Source organism: Gopherus flavomarginatus, chromosome 4 (genome assembly GCF_025201925.1).
Source record: "Gopherus flavomarginatus isolate rGopFla2 chromosome 4, rGopFla2.mat.asm, whole genome shotgun sequence".
NCBI lineage: Eukaryota > Metazoa > Chordata > Testudines > Testudinidae > Gopherus > Gopherus flavomarginatus.
The window spans coordinates 99279951-99300787 of record NC_066620.1 but is presented as its reverse complement, the minus strand read 5'-3'; the positions used below and the strand labels follow the sequence as shown (position 1 = coordinate 99300787).

At 43.6% G+C, this 20837-nt stretch overlaps 1 protein-coding gene across 1 annotated transcript in view; it reads right to left on the bottom strand.

Moving 5' to 3' along the window:
* IPCEF1 (interaction protein for cytohesin exchange factors 1) overlaps positions 1-20837 on the bottom strand; it is an 87482-nt gene that overhangs the window by 53719 nt on the left and 12926 nt on the right. The window contains exons 3-5 of the mRNA XM_050951600.1: positions 5836-5887; positions 831-867; positions 28-197 (exon numbers count right to left, since the gene is read on the bottom strand). Coding sequence (XP_050807557.1) covers positions 28-197; positions 831-867; positions 5836-5887 — 259 coding nt within the window. The remainder of the gene's footprint in view (positions 1-27; positions 198-830; positions 868-5835; positions 5888-20837) is intronic.

The window sequence follows — 20837 nt, the reverse complement described above, 5'->3', positions numbered from 1 at the left end:
ACACAGTTAGGAGTTTATTGTACTCACCAATTGGCTGCTGTACCAGTATAACGATGACCCCTTCAGCACGAACCAGAATTTTTTCCATTTGTTGCCAATGAAAGGTCCTTTTTCCTTTTTCTTGTAGAGCCACCCCTGGTAATCAACTAGTCCCAGGTCCTTGCACGATATCCTCCGTCGACTCATAACAACAATCCCTGTGCCATTAAAATAAATGGTGCTGCTTGTTTAAATGTAAGGTACTAAATAAATTAAATATATCAGTCCATCCTACATTTGCTATATTAAGAGTCATCCAAGTGTCTCTTAAAATGCACACAGAAGTCAGATGGTCAGTCAGTTTTATGATGTCTGTTAGACACATTCATTTAAAAGGCATTCTAAATGTACAAAGATAAAATGACAAGAGGTTCTCAGAAAATAAATTACTGATTACTCTAAAGATAATTGCACACAAATAAGACATGAATTATAAAATAAAACATACTAGATAAAAATGTGTCTCATCCTTCTTACAACTGCATTAGAAAAGAATAGATCTATTTAAGTCACAGCTAGAAAGGACTAGCTTTCAACTAAATGAAAAGCTGCGTGTCTCTCTCTGCTTCTCTCACTCTAGAATCTCCAGCTCTGTGTCTATTGACATACCACAAGGGCTTAGTCCAAGTGAACAGCATGCTGTCATTTTTTCAGAATCGATGCAAAAAATAAGCAGAGTTTAAACAGTCCTTCACCAGCGATATGAAAACCTCAACCTCTCCCGAACAAGACACACATTTAAAAAAAAAAAAAAAAAAGAGGAACAGAAGTGGAGGGAAAAGATCTGTTACCTTGACTTTTCTGTTTGGTCTTCTGACGCAAGGGAACCTGCAAGAAATGCAGGAAGGAAAGAAAGGAAATTTCAGATTGTGTTACAACATTTGTAAAGACAGACTGAGGGCGACTGGAGGAGGTGGTGTTTATATGGGGATGGAATCTAAAAACCCACTTGCAGCTAAAGGGAAGCTACTAGCTGAAGCATAAAATGTGTTAATTAAAACTGATGTATGTGCAGTTGAACAAGAACAAATGTAGCACTATTATATATAGGAATCTATCCACTAGTGCTTCCTGTTTCACACCCACAGGCAGCCTCTCTCTGACTGCTTTTTAGCTGAATTGTATAATGTTCTCTGAAGTAGAAAAAGAAAAGTTAAGCCTGCAACATTTTAAGCCTCATTGCCTTAATCAGGGATAATTACTGACATGTAAGGGTGAAAAATACATCAGGTATTTTGTTGTTATCACTGAGCTCTCAGCACATTGTGGGCATTACTGTAAACAAATAATAAAAACAAACATATCACTGCTTTTCCCCCTTCTTTTCTTTCTAGTACACATATATCCCCCTACATGAGTAAGATGTTGACAAAATATGTGACAGATAGGAGGCTAGTGTCTCAATATTAAAAAAATATTGTCCACATTTGGCTGATTTTCCTAATTATAATGTATAAATATGCTTAGTTGATTATGTTATCTCATATATTTATGTATTTTAATTATATGCATTCATTTGCATATTTTACATATAGTATATTTTATCCAACATTATAATATAGAAAATACATTTGCCTTACTGAACAATAGAGAAATGAAACTAAGGGTTATCAGCTTGAGTTAAAACTTACAGGGGAGCCTGAGGTTGAACATGAGCTGCCAACTCAAATTAAAATCCGAGTTGTGTGTTTTCACTGCTATTTTAGCCTGAGTTAGTTCACATGGGTTAGCTAAACCAAGTTAAGAATATGCCATTTTGTGCAGTGTAGACATAACCTATACTTTATGAAGAGGAGTCCGGAGAATAGGGAATTAGGAATCAAAAGTCCTGGGTTCTGTTCTTAGCTCTTCCCTGACCTGTTGTGTTACCACAGACAAGGCAACTCACTGCTTTTTGTCTCAGTTTTCCCATCTATAAAATGAAGTCAATAATAGTTATTCTTTTCAAACATTCAGACCTCTTAGTGAAAAATGATGCCTACAAGCTTAGTATTTTGATATTTGTTTATGCACACAACCCAGCTATGCAGAGGTGATATTCATCTGATGAATTGCAGAACTATGTAACAAAGGACTATAATGTATCTTTGACCACTTAACTTGCCAAGATATTCATTTTTTAAGTTATATTATCTTTAGGGACAGAAAAGCTATTTTATGCCCTCTGGGGAGGTTTTCATGGCTCCACAGTTGAACTCATGGTAACTAAGATGCTTGGCTTTAAAGTGGCAGGGACACACCAAAAAATATCAAAATCATGTTTTTTAAAACCTCAAACATTTTCTCAATAACATAGGTAACACATACATAAATGTGTACCAGAAAGTTTTTATTGATGCTTATTTGGGATGACCTACCTAACTCACTTGTGGATGGCTTTGCCAAGAGTGAATGAAACCAGACTCATGTTAATCATCACATATTCCGTATTATTTTTATTTATACTGTGGTCTATTGGGTGTTTTTCTCAGGACAATGCTCCATGGCAATAGATCAAGGAAAACAATGAGCAACTAGACCAGTTAAATGGGAGCCACTAATGTTCCCCCACTTCCATATGGGCTGACCCTGAAGTCTTCTTTCTAAAGGACGTTGTACCTGACTCAGGCCTTAGCCCAGAGGAAGATAGTAAGAGCTGCCAGGACTACTTCCTTGGACCCAATACTTCCTACCTAGCAATTAGGATGGGATGAAGAAAGAGAAAGATGAAACAATACCGGTTATGCAGAAGCCAGGTAGTAGGAATGACGCTATGATGCTGTAAAGATGACGCATCGTCTAAATTCAGATTAATGAAATGTCATGATGGTAAGATTGCAACACAGTGACAGGATGTGGCTCTCTGTAACTATTTGATAAAGAAGTAGCTCTTTGGCTAATGCACAACCTTTATTACTGAGCTGAAGCAAAATTGCTTAGACCATAGACAGGTCTGAAGGAAAACAACAGAATCCCCATTGCATGAATCATTTATAATTGAACGGAACAAATCACTGGTAAATATAATGGTGGCAGCAATGCCCAAATCTGGGCATGGACTGCAGTCACCATGAATTAATACACACTTCTGGTACCAATTTCCATGGTTCTAGTAGCAGAAAGCCATGAACTTTTCTGTTAGATAAAAAACAAAGCTTGTGATTAGTGTGCTCTGTTTTCACTTTATTCTTTATTACTTGTTAATAAAATCATACAAAAATAAGAACAGGAGCTCTTTTTTCTCCTGTAAGAAATATTCCATTTATTCCTAACAGGTCATGGGCACAGTCAAGGGGCCCTGTAGTCCAGGACTCTGCAGCAGTGGAATTTGTCATGGCATCTCCCCACTCTCACAGAATTGTGCTCCAGAATTTCAGCTCCAATACCCATCCTGGTCCCAAAGCTAATAAATTTAATACGCGGGGAAAGCAGCTGTACTCACTAAACTCATCTTCATATTTAATGTTATTGAAACCCCCATTTTTTAAAACTTAATTTAATCTACCACTAAACTTGCAGTCTGCAGTGTGACAGAATCCAGAGACTTCCAATATTTAGGTCCAGCTTGTCACAAAACACACAGGCTGTTGGGTTGTACTAGCAAATGGTTCTCCAAAAATCAGATTGAAGTTTCTCATCTTCAGGATATCCCAATATGGTCATTATGTGTAGGGAAACTTTCAATTCAGGATACTAAGGTGGGTAGCACAAGGAATCAACAATAAAGAGCCATTTGGGTTTTTCTGGTTTGCAAGTTTCACTTCAGACCAAGAGACAAATCCCTTTAACAAGGAGTTTTTCAAGACAATGAGAAGTAGCTAAAAATCAATATAAAAAACAGACCCAACAATAATAAATAAAACTAATGGTCCAAACCAGTGGTATAGCAGCCTTGTCAAGAGAGACTGTATGGATTACAAAAAGTGCACTCGCTGGAACAATACAAGACTCCAGTGCACCAGATTGTTGTGATTTCATCATGAGTGCCATGATATTTGGTATGTTTCTTAAAGCCCCAGCTCCTGGAGTCACCCAATTTATGTGAGAATCTCAGTTTTCTTTATCCTTCCAAGAGGAAAGATGAAAACATGAATCCTCTAATGGCCCCAAAATAGAAAGGCAAATAAACCAACTCTAATTTTTAAAAATCTCATTATTTTTAAGCCACTCATGATTTTGTGCAGCCTGACTTCTGATTTTTGCTTGCAGTTGACAATAGTGGAATTTTTTTCATTAAAGTTTTACACCTCAGGAATGTGATGGACAGTGATGGGACTGTGGCCTACTGGAAGCTCTGCACCTAAATATAGACTGCAAACCTATAGTTTACTATCCAAAGCTCCTCCTGCAGAGTGCAAATACATATATGCACTAGATGTAGCTTGATGAAACCGCAATGCTCAAACTAGGTCACATTCACTTTTCTCACTGGCTGACCCAATCAATAGGCAGGAACATAGAGAGATGTGTTTTGGGGGATATATCTGTGTCAACTGAAAAATTCCATTTTGGTTTTGTGAACATCACGTTGTATTTTCAACTTCCATCTAAAAGGTAGCCTTTGGTGTGACTTCAAGCATTCATTAGGTAGCAGAAACTTGAAATCTGGAGGACAGATTATGAGTATGCTCTATAGTGTAGCATAGCTCCATAGTGTAGACTCAGTCTAGCACCAATGGAAGGGGTTTTTCTGTTGCTGTAGGAACACCACTTCCCTGGACAATGTTAGTTACATCACCAGAAACACTCTTCCATTGATATAGATGAGTCTACACTGGAGGTTCTCTTGGAATAGCTGCAATGCTAACGGATGTGGATTTTTCATATCCCTGAGCACCGACCTAAATTTTAAGTGTAGACCAGGCCTTAAGGCAGCCTGTAAATCTCTTGTGTTTTAATGGCAGCGTGTTAGAGATTGAGGCCAGAAGCCACCACCAGATGATCTAGTCTGACCTCCTGTATAGCACAGGCCATCCACACCACCCAGCAACCGCACACTAACCCAACAACTGAAATGAGGTCAAAGTATTACAGTCCACAGGAGACTAGACTATTGTGCTGCAAGTAGAGAATAGGAGAGCCCAAGGTGCACCAGTGCCTGAGGGACCCACAATGGTAGAGAAATGATTAAGTGAGAAATACCCAGATCATCCTGGCAAGTGACCTGAACACAGACACTGTAGTGGAAAGCAAATAATCCCCCAGGTCACTGCCTATCTGACCTGGGGAAAATTCCTTCCCAAGCCCACATATAGCAGCGAGTGAGAGTGAATATATAACATATTCCTTTGCTAAGCCTGTGTTCCGTGCTTTACTGCCATGTTATACCTGAAGGGTATAAGTAGAAAACCAGAGCTCCCACACCAGGTGATCTCTGGAGAAAATGTGTCTAAGCAACTGCAGGTTTGGGAGGGCTGATGCACTGGTTCTGGGGTCTAGGTTATCAGATGGTGGGATACCACTGCCCAAGAAGGGTCAGACATGGGATCTGCACCTTAGAGAGTGCCAGAGAGACTCAGAATCAGGAATAGTGACCAGAGTCACTATCAAGACCCAATGGGCTTAAAAGCACATGAGACTCAGCTGTTGGATCCAATCAAAACAGACTGCTCCTCCAGAAACAGTGCTCCTCCAGAAAGCAGGACTTGACGAGATTGTAACAATCTCATTGGCTAGCCCAATCAATAATCAAGGACTTATTTAAAGAGTGAACGTGACCTCAGCTTTTTGGAGAGCAAAAGTACACACACAAGTAGGGCACTTCCCTCAGTCCATCCTATGACTAATAGCTCTAGCTAAAATTGGAGATATACTTACAAGAGCATTCCCATCAGCAGCCATGTAGGATTCTAAAACCGAATGGGGAAAGCTGCAACAAAGAAAAAAGATGTTTATTTAATATCTAAGCCACACTTTTACAGCATAAATCTCAGTGAAAGGGGAAAACAGTTTTCAAAAATGTTCTAAATTGCCTAAATTTACAAAAATTATGTTCTTCAAACATAAGGGTGTTGTATATGATCTAACTTTACTAGCAGAGAAGTAAAATAATGATCTGGACCTGAGGTCTAGCTTCATCAAGTCTCTTTTCAAGATGCGCAATATAAAAGCTCAAGGTTCAAATTTGTTTTAGGCAATGGGTAAGCTGGTCTAAAACTAATTTTCCTTGTAGAAATTTTTGATTAAAATGAAGAATTGATTAAAAAAACAAAAAAACACTAAACTTTTCATCAGAAATGTAGAGTTTTCAGACTAAAGGCTTTGGCCAAAAATGGGGTAGCGTGTTAAAGGAATTTAGTTTGATTCTCATGTCCTCATTTTCCTCTATGGGCTAGGATCTCCAGTTGGACTACATCTCCCATAAGCCATCCTGGTGTCCACTTTTGGTGTGGAGAAGCAGTGCAATATTAAGTCCTTGGCCAGGGTGTGTTATAGGAGATATAGTCCAGCAGGGGATCTCTTCCAAAGAGAGAATCTCTCTCTAGGTTTTAGGCCACCAGTCTAGATAATATCAACTGCAGACACAGTATGATTTTGGAGAGCAATATTCTTTTGGGCCCTGGAATATTTGTGTCAGGGAAAATATCAAAGCAACTTACCAAACAGAAGAAAGCCACAATAACTTTACTAGGACCAGCTAACTAACTAGAAAACCAATCCCTCAAAAATAATGGACAGCAAAGAGTCTTTCAGTAAACTGGAGAGTTTAGAGAACATAGCATTTTGTTTAAATGAGCAGCAGCCAGAACGTAAGGAAATATAGTCACTCTTCAGAGAACTCTATAATTAGTTTTTTTTTTCTGTGCTGTCTAAAACTGTGAATTTAAAAGATATGCCATTCTTAATATGTAACATTTGTTTTATTTTGAAAATAAAAATAGAAAACAAACACACATACATACAGAGTCTGGCCCCCAACAGTTTCAAACCAAACTAAAAAGATGAAAGTAGCTAAATATGAAGAAATATATTAATAAGGAGAGATGCTATAGAAAAGATATAGGCTTAGAAGTCATATCCAAGTATAAACAGGGAGAGAGGAAACATCTTAGTTATACAAGCAAATTAAAGCAAAAGCATCAAATGCTGAACCAGAAAACAAGAGAATAACTGAACGAACAATTGACAATGATGATTACTGTGCTGTGACAGGTCTTCCCATAATTTTTCATTAATTTCTTTTGTAATTCTGAGAATTAACACAGATTTAGATCACTCTGAGCCTATGAGTGAAAGATAGATTTAGGTAACTGTCAAGGAAAAAGTTTCTGTATGGCTAATAGGGGCCATTTATGCTAAGGTGACTGAAATTGGTTTCAGAAAAATCTTTGCTATGACTTTGACTGAAGGTAAAAATTTTAGAAGCATTGAAGTAACTTGAGAGCCAAAGTCCCATTTCCAAAAACAACTGCACATAGGCATCTAAGTCCCATAGACTTTTTAGTTAACTTGAGTCAAGTCCAGCAATTGAATAGCCTACTGTTACAACCTCACTTTCAGCAGGTCAATGGTCTTATGATAGAGGCCCATGACAGGCAAATGATCAGTTTCTAAGGTAAAGTATCTTCCCACTAAGTAGACTTTAAAGCATACGATAGCAAAAAACATCGCCAAAAACTCTCTGTCAGTCAGGGAGTGACTTCCAGTGGGGTGAGAGTACGAGATGCAAATAGAACCAGATGTTCCTCCTGGAGCAAAATGTCACCCTATTCCTGATTGCATTCATCAGTTTGAATCACTACAGGTTTCCTTGGATCAAAAAAAGCACAGGATTTGATCTGACAGAGGACTTGATGCAGGGTTTCAGAAAGCCTGATTTGTCTCTTTAGTCCAGACCAGCCTGGCCATGGCCCTGAGTTAAATCTCACAGCAGCATTGCAAGGATACTAAAATGGGGCAAAGCACGACCACCTATGTATTGAGTGGGCCAAGAAACAAATGTAAAACCTTATGATCAGTGGGTACCACTAGTAAAGCAACAGCTTGTACCCCTTCACGTGCCAGTTTCAAACCACAGGCTGACAGAGAATGCCCTAGAAAGTCTACAGCATCTTTTTCATAACTTAACTTAGCTGCATTCAGCTTTATGACAGCTTTTTGGAATTGGGTTAGCACCTGGTCCAGAATACCATTATGCTCAGGAAGGGTCTTAGCAATGACAAGAATGTCATCCAGATAGCAACATGCCCCCGGATATTATCAAGGAGCTAAGAGACCACTCTCCAAAATATCTCAGGAGCTGAGACTAAACCCAAAAAGCAGACATTGATAGCAGTACGTCCCAAATGACATGTTGAAAGTCAATAACAGCTGTGAACTTTCAGCCACAGATATTTGCCAATAACCCATCAGTAATCCAACACAGAAAAAACCCAGTATCCACTTACCCAGCATGTCACCTCTTTGAAGTTTGGCCATTAAAGCTGCCCATGCTCCACCTATTTATTAAGTGCACTAAAATCTGTGCACAGTCAAATGTCACCATTCTTCTTGTATACAATCACTGTGGGTGAGCTCCTTTCCACATCCCAAATAATACCATTATCTTTCATGCACTGCAATTCTGCTTGTATTTTGTCCACAAGTGCAGGGGTACACAACATGCAGGCGGTGCAAAGGGCTTGGCATTCCAATCCAACTGCATAAAATACACATATCCTATGGACAGAATACTGTCACTGTTAAATAAATCATGGTGAGGTATCTGAACAATACATTGGGTATGCCCTTCTAATCTAGCTGACACAAATGCACCTGAAGTGTCCTGTGCAAATTCACAGATCATATGACAATAATGGGACTATCTGCACACCAGGGCCTTTAACAACGTAAAACTTTGAAGTAAAAGCTATGCGTTTGTAGAGCACAGAGCATCCACCTTCACCCAGTGTCTGCAAAGCATACCAATTCCAAGCTTTTATATCCACTGTAGTCAGAGAAATGTCCAGATTATGAACTAACCCGAAGGGTAGTATGTTAAACTTCAGTACCAGTATCCACAATGCACTTCATGCCACATGAGAAGATCGGATTAAAAGGGACTCTGGTAAAGGTAGTCTCATGCAGCTTCATATTCACAGTACACACTTCAGGCCTACCCTTGTCATAGTGTACCACAGCACACTAACTTAAAGTGTACTTCCTTCCCACAAGCCCAACACTTAGCAGTTCTAGCTGAGCTCTCAGCAAAATTGACTATGTAACCACAACAGTAACAGTGAGGAGCAGGCCCTTTTTCCTGATGTGGTCATGGAGCTGGTTTAGGTAGCATTGTATGACTCTGGGAAACTGAAGCAGAAGGAGGAGCTGATGATTTAAGAGTAGACACAAAGGTAGTAGCAGCCTGACACATAGAACCTCCTTCAGCCTGGGCCACGTCAAGTGCCTCATTCTTAGCAACTACAGCATCAAGAGTCAGCATTCTAGAATCTTCCACCAGTAACCATTCGCCCAGGCAGTTATCAGCTACACTGGTCACAAAAATGTCCCTAACCACAACTATCATAACATCCCTAAATTCACAGTCCTGGGCCAACCACTGCAAACAACATGCAAACTCATGTATGGTTTCAATGGGCTGCTGACAAGCTTCAAAAAATTTCTTCCTCAAAACAGAACAGAATCTCCAGTGCAAAAATGCTCATTGAAGCACTTCCCAACCACACTAAAGGAGGACTTGGGCTCTGGCAGTCCATCCTAAATATCAATGTTATCATGGCCTAAGCAGTCCTGCAGCAAGGGTAACCTAGCAGCAAAGAGAGTTGCATGATCTGCACATATAGAATAGAATAGAATAGAATATCAGGGTTGGAAGGGACCTCAGGAGGTCATCTAGTCCAACCCCCTGCTCAAAGCAGGACCAATCCCCAGACAGATATCCCACCATTAACACTTCACTGTTCTTTCCTCATACTAATCTCTCTGCTGCCAATCTTCAAATAAAGTAGCACCAGTCAGAGGGCCGGTGCAACCACTAGGTGAACTAGGCAGCTGCCTAGGGCACCAAGTGGTTGGGGACACCAAAAAGCACACTTAGGGGAGGTGATGGAGCAGAGGTGAGCTGGGGCGCAGGGGGTCACGGGGAGGGCTGCCTGCAGGAAGTAACGGGGGGCATGCACTCTAATTCTCCTCCCCTCCCAGGGTTGCCACGCCAAACAGCTGATTGGCGCGGCAAGACTGGGAGGCAGGAGAAGTGGAGCAGCACCGGCATGCTCAGGGGAGAAGGTGGAGCAGAGGTGAGCTGGGGTGGGGAGCTGCCGGGGGAGCGGGGGAACTGCAGGGCTGGGAGTTACCAAAGGGGTGGCTCCCTGGCTCTTCCCCATGGCCCCTGCCCCTGCTCTGCCCCAACTCTGCCTCTTCCCACCCCTGCTCCACCGTGCCCCCACTCCTCTGAAAACTGCAGCCAGGCCTGACCGACCCTGCACTCACCACATGGTAAGTGGAGTGACCCGGCCCCAACCTGCTCCCCTTCCCTGGCTCCCAGCAGCACTGCCAGTGAGTGCTGGGAGGCGGTTCCCCTCTCCCCCTCCCCGCAAGCCTGGGAGCCAGGAAAGCAGAGCAGGCTGGGGCCCCAGGTCTCCATGGGGGGGCAGCAGGGAGGGGGCTGGCCCCAGGCCTATGTGGGGGATGGGGGGCTGGCCACTTCCTGTGGGAAGTAGAGTGAGCCGGCCCCAGCCTGTTCTGCTCCCCTGGCTCCCAGGCTTGGGGATGAGGGGGAACTGCTTCCCCGCACTCGCCAGTGGTGCAGCTGGGAGCCAGGGGAGCAGAGCAGGCTGGGGCCAGGTCACTCCACTTCCCACAGGAAGTGGCCTGTCCCCCTCCCCCCTGTCCCCCCTGGAGGTCTTAGGTCAACCCCTTCCCACGGAGGCCTGGGGCAGGGCCCCACACAGCCCCCTCGTGGAGGCCTGGGGCCAGCCCACACGGGGGGGCTGGGTAGGGCACCAAAATAGCTAAGGACAGCCCTGGATCCCCGGGCTGGGGCGGGGGGTGCACAAAGTGGAAGTTTCACCTAGGGCACGAAATATCCTTGCACCGGCCCTGACCAGTCAACAGCAGAAATGATATGCAGGCAGCCTGGGTTGCACAATAGGAGCACTTGTTACCATGTCATGACACTCAAATGTACCCCAGAAAACCCAGAAAAAAAGAAGGAGCAGCAAAACATGCTGGTAAGTTGTCAATCAAAATATGTAATAACCATGAACAGTCAAGTCAGCAACAGTCTGAACAAAACATAACAGTCTAAAATAGGATTGCCAACCCTCCAGGATTGTGCTGCAGTCTCCAGGAATTAAAGATTAATCTTAATTAAAAGTAATGTCATGTGATGAAACCTCCAGGAATTCATCTAGCCAAAGTTGGCAAACCTAGTCTAAAATGCCAATATGCGGGAGCAGACCAAGAGTAGCTGCACACAACCAATTTGTCACAGTCAGATTTCTTCAAAGATGAATGTTTTCATTTTCAGAAATCATTGATATTGAAAAACTATTGAAATTTCTGCACATTGGGGAGTCAGGGGGAAGCAAGCAGAGTTCAGACCAGCACAAATTATTAGTACTCTTTACTCCTGTTCTTACAAGATCTATGTTAACCAAGTGGCACGTGAGTAATAGAGGATGCAATTAGCATGGAAACACAGCAAGTTACTTATAAGAAATATCTTGCAATAATTTCTACCTGGCTACTGCCTCCATTCAGAAAAATAGAGATATCACTGTCAAAGATCAAAAAACCACGGAGAGGAAACAAACAGGTACCCACAATCCTCATGTCAAAGAGGACCCTAATCTGCTAATCACATTTTTCTTGCAGAATTTAAAAGGTACAGTGTCTGAGTTTGTATCTCCCAGGTTGTAAAATACAGCGCATGTGCTGATTTCTAGTGCTTTTGGCATATTCCTCAGATGACATCCAGAAAGAGGGAATATGCCTTGCAGCTTGTGAACAAACACTTTAGATACGTAACATGATTCTGTTTGTATTGTGGTAGCATCCAAAATCAGCATGGCTCCGTTCCTGCTTAGAAAAGTGTACGGTATAAAACAGACTGGCCTATGGAATTTCATTTTTCACTCAGGCTAGAATCAGGGCTATGAAACAACCTGGAAGTAGGTAAATGATTTGGAGTTCTCTCACTTTTGTTTTCTATTCTTACATTTCTCACTAACTTTAGCCCTGCTGGTATTTTTGTTGTCTGAAAGATTATGCTCCAGTAGATAATGAATTCACAGATGACATTAAACTAGCCACAGCTTTATTTAAAAGACTTTGCCATAGATTTCACTTAATCATCATTAACAATTTCATCACAACAAACCATAATGATGCTTGAGGCATGTCTGCAGTTGACTTGCATCAAGGTCATAGTCTTACATAACAGTCCTTGAGTCATCTCTTATTCTCTGGGGAAGGTCTTTACAGCCACATGAGCTTTAACCCCATGTATCTGAAAACAGATGACTCATCTGGACCCAGGAAGCAACACCTTTTGTGTCATCCTTTTGGCAACTGGAGACATTCTTGGTTAGTGTGGACTTCCTTATTCGCAAATTACTATCTCACTTGTATCTCAAGGAAATGGAGGATCATCTGTAGATGTTCTCTGGTGTACCTGTATCCAGGAAGGTCAGCAACTAGACTGATCAGTTGTTTCACCAAGCCAGCTTCAGACCCAGATGGTGAACACTTTTTGAATTCCCCATGTACTGTACCCTATGTTGACGCAGCTGCATTCTGGCCTATGTCGGCTGCAATTAAATAACATTTCAAAATGTAAATGCGTTACAGCAGCTGCAAAACTACAGATTACCAGTTTGTTTTTTAAAGGACAAGAACTCTGCACCAAAGCATCATCGATAATTAATGTTTTTCCAAAGAGTACCTGCACCTTGGACTAGAATGATATATTTAGGGGTTGATGTCACCCCCTCTGGAGAAATGGCCCTTTGAACTATTATGACAGGTATAAAATCAAGGAAGCAAGAAATGCATTTAACAGATTTATACACAGCTTGATTAGAGGATTTCATACCTCCAGCATCCTTGTTTTCAAACAGATTGCAGGGGATTCAATCCCCTCACATGGATGTCCCCCAAAAAGAAGATTTCTGACTCCTCTTGAGAAAGGCCCAAGAAAAACTGGGGCAAGGTTCACTAATGCTACCATAAATGGAAAAGGATCAGTAGATATAATCCTGACTGCACTGCAGCCAGTTACTGAGCAGTCAATTCAGCAAGGAGATGTGCAGACAGGCTGCATGTGCACGCACTTCAGAGGCGGTCTGAAGGAAGCAGTTCCACGAGTAGCTGGCTCCCAGAAGAGAAGGGGAGAATGAAAAAGTTGATTCAAGGGAATAAGGATGCTGATGCTAAGGCCATTCCTGAAGCACTCAGGACAGAAACAAATTGTTATGGTGACTGACTGTACTGGGGGTATATTTCTACCCTTTATCTGCACTTTCCAGTGTAACCGACTGGTGAGTGTGCGGTGTAGGATCCCTTTTGTGCTGATCCATAGAAGGTATGAGTTGTTACAGCCCCTAACTATAGCACTTTGGCTCCAGCTCTAGCAGCTCATGCTATTAGGTCTGGAGATCCCTGGATCCCCGGCATATCAGCCATGTGAGCAGCCCTCACACTTGCAGGCTTATAACATGCTGCAAGTTCAGATGTGTGAGCTGATTGGCAGCCTGGCTCTGAAATTTACTCTGCTGCTATCCTCAAGATAATCCCAAATGGGTTGCCAGAAAAGCAGAGGCCTGCTGGAAGATAGGACTGTAATCTTGAAGGTGCTAAAGCCCTCTTAGGCCTGGTCTACACTAGGCATTTAGGTCGAATTTAGCACCGTTAAATCAAATTAACTCTGCACCCATCCACACAATGAAGCCATTTAATTCGACATAAAGGGCTCTTAAAATTGATTTCTGTACTCTGCCACGACAAGGGGATTAGCCCTGAACTTGACATAGCTGGTTCATATTAGGGTTAGTGTGGGCGCAATTCGACAGTATTGGCCTCTGGGAGCTATCCCACAGCGCACCATTGTGACTGCTCTGGACAGCAATCTGAACTCGGATGCACTGGCCAGGTAGACAGCAAAAGCCCAGCGAACTTTTGAATTTAATTTCCTGTTTTCCTAGAGTGGAGAGCTAATGAGCACAGGAGACCACGTAGAGCTCATCAGCACAGGTAACCATGCAGTCCGAGAATCGAAAAAGAGCACCAGCATGGACTGTACAGGAGATACTGGATCTGATCGCTGTATGGGGAGATGATTCCGTGCTAGTAGAACTACATTCCAAAAGAAGAAATGCCAAAACATTTGAAAAACTCTCCAAGTGCATGATGGAGAAAGGCCACAATAGGGACCCATTACAGTGCCACATGAAAGTTAAAGAGCTCAGACAAGTGTACCAGAAAGCCAAAGAAGCAAACAGATGCTCCGGGGGAGAGCCGCAGACATGCTGCTTCTATGCTGAGCTGCATGCAATTCTAAGGGGGGCTACCACCACTATCTCACCCTGACTGTGGATTCAAAGGAGGGGGTACTCTCAGCCATGCCTGAGGATTTTGTGGACAGGGAAGATGAGGAGGAGGAGCAGCTTGCGGAGAGCACACAGCACACCGTTCTCCTCAACATCAAGGATCTTTTTCTCAACCTGACTGAAATAGCCTCCCAACCCTCCCAAGGCGGTATCCCTCTGGTGAGTGTACCTTTGTAAATATAAAACAGAGTTTAAAAGCAAGCATTTTTTAATGATTAATTTGCCCTGAGGACTTAGGATGCATTCGCGGCCAGTACAGCTATTGGAAAAGTCTGTTAACATGTCTGGGGATAGAGCGGAAATCCTCCAGGGACATCTCCATGAAGCTCTCCTGGAAGTACTCCAAAAGCCTTTGCAGAAGGTTTCTGGGGAAGGCAGCCTTATTCCATCCTCCATGGTAAGACACTTTACCACGCCATGCTAGTAGTAAGTAATCTGGTACCATTGCATGGCAAAGCCTGGCAGCATATGGTGCCGGTGTTTGCTGACATTCAAGCAACATTTGTTCTTTATCTTGCTGTGTTATCCTCAAGAGAGTGATATCATTCATGGTAACCTGGTTGAGATACGGGAATTTAATGAAGGGGACATTCAGAGGTGCCCTTTCCTACTGGGTTGTTTGCCTGTGGCTGAAAAGAAATCCTCCCCCAGTTAGCCAAGCGGTGCAGGGGATGGGCATTGGTGCTGAGCTGTTCGCGTTTGGCTATCAGGGATCTTCTCTGATACCAGCCACATGGTGGGAGGAGGGGTAAAGTGATCACCCCAGAGAATTGGATGCCATTCCTCTGATGGAGGGAGGGGCAACTAACATGGCTTATAGGGAATTAAAATCCACAAAGGCAGAGGTTTTGCATCAAGGAGAAACATAAAAAACTGTCACACAGAATGGCCCCCTCAGGCTGTTGATTTCACAGAGGGAGGGGGGAGCAAATGAATAAAAAACAGATCTGGCCTATTTCTTGTTTTGATCCACTCCATCTATCTTTTACTTCTTAGGTTGGCAGCAGACAGTGCAGTATGACTGCTAGCCCTCGTCATCTCCTGGGTGCTCAGCAGAAAATGGGACATGACCTGGCTGAGTCACTCCCGTCTCTGTATGATGATGATGGCTTTCAGTCCTAATGTACCATCTGCTGCCAAAAGGCAATGAGCTGCTGCTGTGTAGCAATGCAGTCCCATGTATGCCAGCACCCAGGAGACTTACGGTGACAGTGAGCTGAGAGGGCTCTTTGCTTGCCGTGGTATGGTGTCTGCACAGGTAACCTAGGAAAAAAGGCGTGAAATGGTTGTCTGCCGTTGCTGTCACAGAGGGATGGAGGGAGATGGGGGGCCTGACAACATTTACCCAGAAGCACCTGCGACAATGTTTTTTGCCCCATCAAGCACTGGGATCTCAACCCAGAATTCCAGTGGGTGGGGGAAGACTGCAGGAACTATGGGATAGCTACCCACAGTGCAACACTCCAGAAGTCAACACTAGCTTCGGTACTATGGATGCACACTGCTGAATTAATGTGCTTAGTGTGGCCGCATGCACTTGACTTCATACAATCTGTTGCCAAAAATCGAAATCTGTAAAATCAGAGTAATCCCGTAGTGTAGACTGAACTTACTGAACCTCTTGTAGTGTTCTCAAACAGTCATACAGCAAAGCTAAGCCACTAGTCGCTGAAATGAGTGAGAACAGCTGCTGAACATGCACTGCTGGTGGGTGGAGGTGCTGGGGGAAAGTGTTAGTGCTATGGGAATCCTTCCCAAAAGGATTCCATTCCAAAAAATGCAAAATTCCCTTGGTAGTCCAGAAGATGAAAGAAAGGATGAAGCAGCAAAAAGGCCTTGCCTGGAATCCTTCCTGAGATGTTGAGGTCCAGGGAAGACTGACAACAAAGGCAATGTAGGTGTCTTATGCTGTAGTTTTTTCTTCCCTCTATGGAAAAGTAAAAATAAACTTCTTCCCCCCAGAAACAAATCCCCTGCAAAAAACATGCACAAGGAACAGACAAGAAACATCTACTCCCCCATGTGGAAGCCAATTGCAGAGAGCCCTGTCCATTCAGCAAGCATGTCAGCAGGGGACATTCCAAGTATCACCTTCCAAAAAGAGAAAAAGAGGAACTCTGCCTCCATTCCCCAGAAATGGACAAGCATACCCAGAGCAGTCGCTCCAACACAAGGTAAATAAACACCTCCCGTACTCCAACTCCTGCTGCTCTCATTGATGATCACTTAGTTCTTGGGACGCTGAGTGGAAAGGGGTCTTGGAGGGAATCCCAACAATATAGAGCTCCACATTTATTCTTAGTAGGCACATTCATCTGTCTAAATATAGCGAGTGCACTTAAAAAATTTCTCCCAGTTGTAGAAATAGAAGGTATAGTTCTGGAACATACCCCCCCCCCCAAATAAAATATTGGTTTCCAAAACATTCCCTGAGGTTTTAGCTGCACAACTCACATTAGTCAAGTAAAGGAATCCTGGGAATAAACCACTGACAAACATTTAGAAAATGTAGGGGATAAGGTTCATTGTAGAGCTGGTTAGAAAAATTCTGACAAAACATATTTTTGGTTAGAATTTGTCAAAAATCAAAATCTTTTGTAAAGACGGGTTGGTTTTGATATAGTTCAAATGTAACCCTGCCTGTTAGGCGGGTTTCCAGAACAAACCTGCCAGGTTTGTTGTCAGCTCACCTGCCCATCTCCTCAGTAGCCCACTTGAAGAGGAGCCAAAAACCTGGAAATCCCAGCTCCCAGACTCACGGCCCCCTGGTGTCCCAGGGTCCCTTGCAGTGGGGCAGCGCACCTACTACGCTGAAAAGAAGCTGAGAGCCTGGAAGCCCTGGTTCCCAAGCTCCAAGGCTCCCAGCTCAGCTAGCATTCCAGGCTCCCAGCTCCTCTTCAGCCTACCAGGCAGAATTTCATTTTGAAATTATCAATGTTATGATTTTTCTAATATAAACATTTTTTTAAATTTCTGTTTTATGTAGAATTTCAATTGGGGTTTTTTGTTCCAAATTGGAAGGAAAATGCATTTTAAAATCCTGAAATAGAATTTACACATTCTCATCCCAGACCTGGTTCATTACTATGTTTTCTGCACCAAGGTCTTAATAAGGAATTTACCCTGTAACTATATATATGCACAGAGCCATCTAGTGGCCAGAAATCATTTAATTCATGACAGTGAACTCATTAATACTTCAGAAACTAACCATCCCACCCGCTCATGCCTAGAATGCCCTCCGATTTCACTAAAACATTTCACATTCCAAACTGAACATAGAACAACCTAATATCTGAATCTAATATAACTGACTGGAAGGCAATTGTGGCAAGAACAATCAGTCCTTTTCAGAAGTGATACTAAACTTGCCACGACTGTCAGTGTAACAAGGTAATAGTATAGAGCTGCTGTAGGATTGTTCAGTCACTAATACTCAAGGGCTTGTCTACATCAGAAAGTTGCAGCGCTGGTGAGGGAGTTACAGCGCTGCAACTTAGGAGGTGTACACATCTGCAGGGCACCACCAGCGCTGCAACTCCCTGTTTGCAGCGCTGGCCGTACTCCCGTTTTGTCTCGGGTGTAGAGGATCCAGCGCTGGTGATCCAGCGCTGGTAATCAAATATAGACACTTACCAGCACTTTTCTTGACCTCCGTGGAATAAGCAGGTATCCCAGCATACCTGAGGAAGCCTCTGGTAATCAAGCTGGTCTCCTTCCCCGGTTTGCTCTCGCGTTCCCCGAACCCCGAGCAAGCAGGTCTCCTTCCCTGAGGTTTGCTGGGTGGTTCCGGGAACGCGAGAGCAAACCGGGAAAGGAGACCAGCTTCGCCGCGGTTTGCTCTCACGTTCCCCGAACCCCGAGCAAGCAGGTCTCCTTCCCTGAGGTTTGCTGGGTGGTTCCGGGAACGCGAGAGCAAACCGGGAAAGGAGACCGGCTTCGCCGCGGTTTGCTCTCGCGTTTCCCGGAACCACCCTGCAAACCGCAGGGAAGGAGACCTGCTTGTTCGGGGAACGCGAGAGCAAACCGCGGCGAAGCTGGTCTCCTTTCCCGGGTTTGCTCTCGCGTTCCCCGAACCACCCAGCAAACCGCAGGGAAGGAGACCTGCTTGCTCGGGGGTTCGGGGAACGCGAGAGCAAACCGGGGAAGGAGACCAGCTTCGCCGCGGTTTGCTCTCGCGTTCCCCGAACCACCCTGCAAACCGCAGGGAAGGAGACCTGCTTGCTCGGGGGTTCGGGGAACGCGAGAGCAAACCGGGAAAGGAGACCAGCTTCGCCGCGGTTTGCTCTCGCGTTTCCCGGAACCACCCTGCAAACCGCACGGAAGGAGACCTGCTTGTTCGGGGGTTCGGGGAACGAGAGAGCAAACCGGGAAAGGAGACCAGCTTCGCCGCGGTTTGCTCTCGCGTTCCCCGAACCTCCCTTGAAGCCGCCCAACAGCGCTGCAGTGTGGCCACATCTAACACCACTTGCAGCGCTGGTTGCTGTAAGTGTGGCCACTCTGCAGCGCTGGCCCTATACAGCTGTACTAATACAGCTGTAACAACCAGCGCTGCAAAATTTTAGATGTAGACATGGCCTCAGCCTTTACCTTTGATGCACACATTTAAAAGCAAAAGAAACAGAATGTCACTACAATTTGTGCTCTCTCTGGTTTGTGAGTGGATCTTCTCCCTGATCTGGGCACCCTTGTAAATCCATTGCATATGTATAAAGATCTGGCACTGAGAATCAAAGAGAAATGTCAGAGAAAGAGCACAGATTATAAAACAAAGCAAAACAAAATCCAGGATGCTGGTCAGAAGAGGGAAAGCTGTGGAGAAATAGCTTGGGCATTACTGTCCTCTTCCATCAAATGCCTCCATCCTATATTCATGAAAGTGAATTTCTTAGAGGGCTAAAAGGATGTGAGGCTGTCATGAGAGGATGTAGTGGTGATGGACAATGACACCATTCTAGAATGAAATCCATTCAGATAAGGACCATTTTGTGCACATCGTGTGTATAAAATGGTGACAGGCACTTCCACAGCAACAGGGTCACAGGGAACCAGAGTGCCAGCTTCGGAGTTTTTGTTGTAACAGTTTAATTGGCAATGGCTCCAGAACTTAATATCCAATCGCAAACACCAATGTGGTGCAGAGCCAGATTCACCAAGTCATGCTGCTTCAGATGTTTATGAATCAGAGCAGGATGTGCTCCACTGAAGGGAAAAAAATATATTTAAAGATATTAAACTCAAAGAGCAACTGTACTGTAGAGACAGTTTGCACTGAAAAATATTTTTGCTACTTATCGGACAATCTCCCCACTTACTGTATTATTGATTTTAGCAACACTTTCATTTCCTTTTAATCCCTTATTTGATTGACCTTCACTTTTTTCACCATCATTTTAGAAGTGAAAGTTTGACTAGAAAGGAAGAGGTTTGTAATTGTACTTAGCACTTGGGTAGCACTCTATAGCTCCAGACTGCTACATGAACATTAAGGGTGCAGAGTTGCACCTGTAGGAGGAGGGTTCGGGGGGGGAGGGGTAAGCAGAGGAGTCTGAACATACAAGAATAATCAGTATTAATTGCATTCAGTTCCCACAGAATGGGATCCTTTCTCCTTCCTCTGTCTTTTAGGGCTTCCTTTTCTCACTGACTCCTACCCAAGGAAAACCAGCAATATGATTAGCCTCTAGTGCCATGTGATGGGCGAGGATATTAGACTGAACTGGTCTGGGTAAAAGGACTCTGGGAATGAGATATGATAATTGTCAAGAAAAGAAGAAAAAACTGACCCTGAGCACCCTTATAGTGTCATCTAGGAGGGGTGCACTGGAAGTTTTCCCACAAGTGTGAGTTCTGCACTTTTAGTATTTATATTGTATTTTGAGTCAATCTGGTATTTTGCAGATTCTGGCATAGATTTTCAGAAGCGACTAGTGGTTGAGACATTTTCAGGAAAAGATGAGCACCTGCAGTGAAAATCAGGCATTTCCAAGATATCTCAAAGGGCGCGCCCACAACCACTAGTCGCTTTTGAAGAAAAATTAACCATAGCTTTACTACAGCCAATGCTAATACGATGTAGAAGAAAGGGAATTTTCCCCACTACATTCACTGCTGCCAGCTCACAATTTTATCACAAGTGTCGCAGTGGGTGTGGATTTTTTGAAAGCCTCAGTTCTTGGGGTCACATACGTATGTAAGAATCTCAGCTTCCATTTAGAAAAGTCTTCACAGTGGGAGAGAAAAGCTTAAAAAATGTGAACCCCAAAGGTTCTG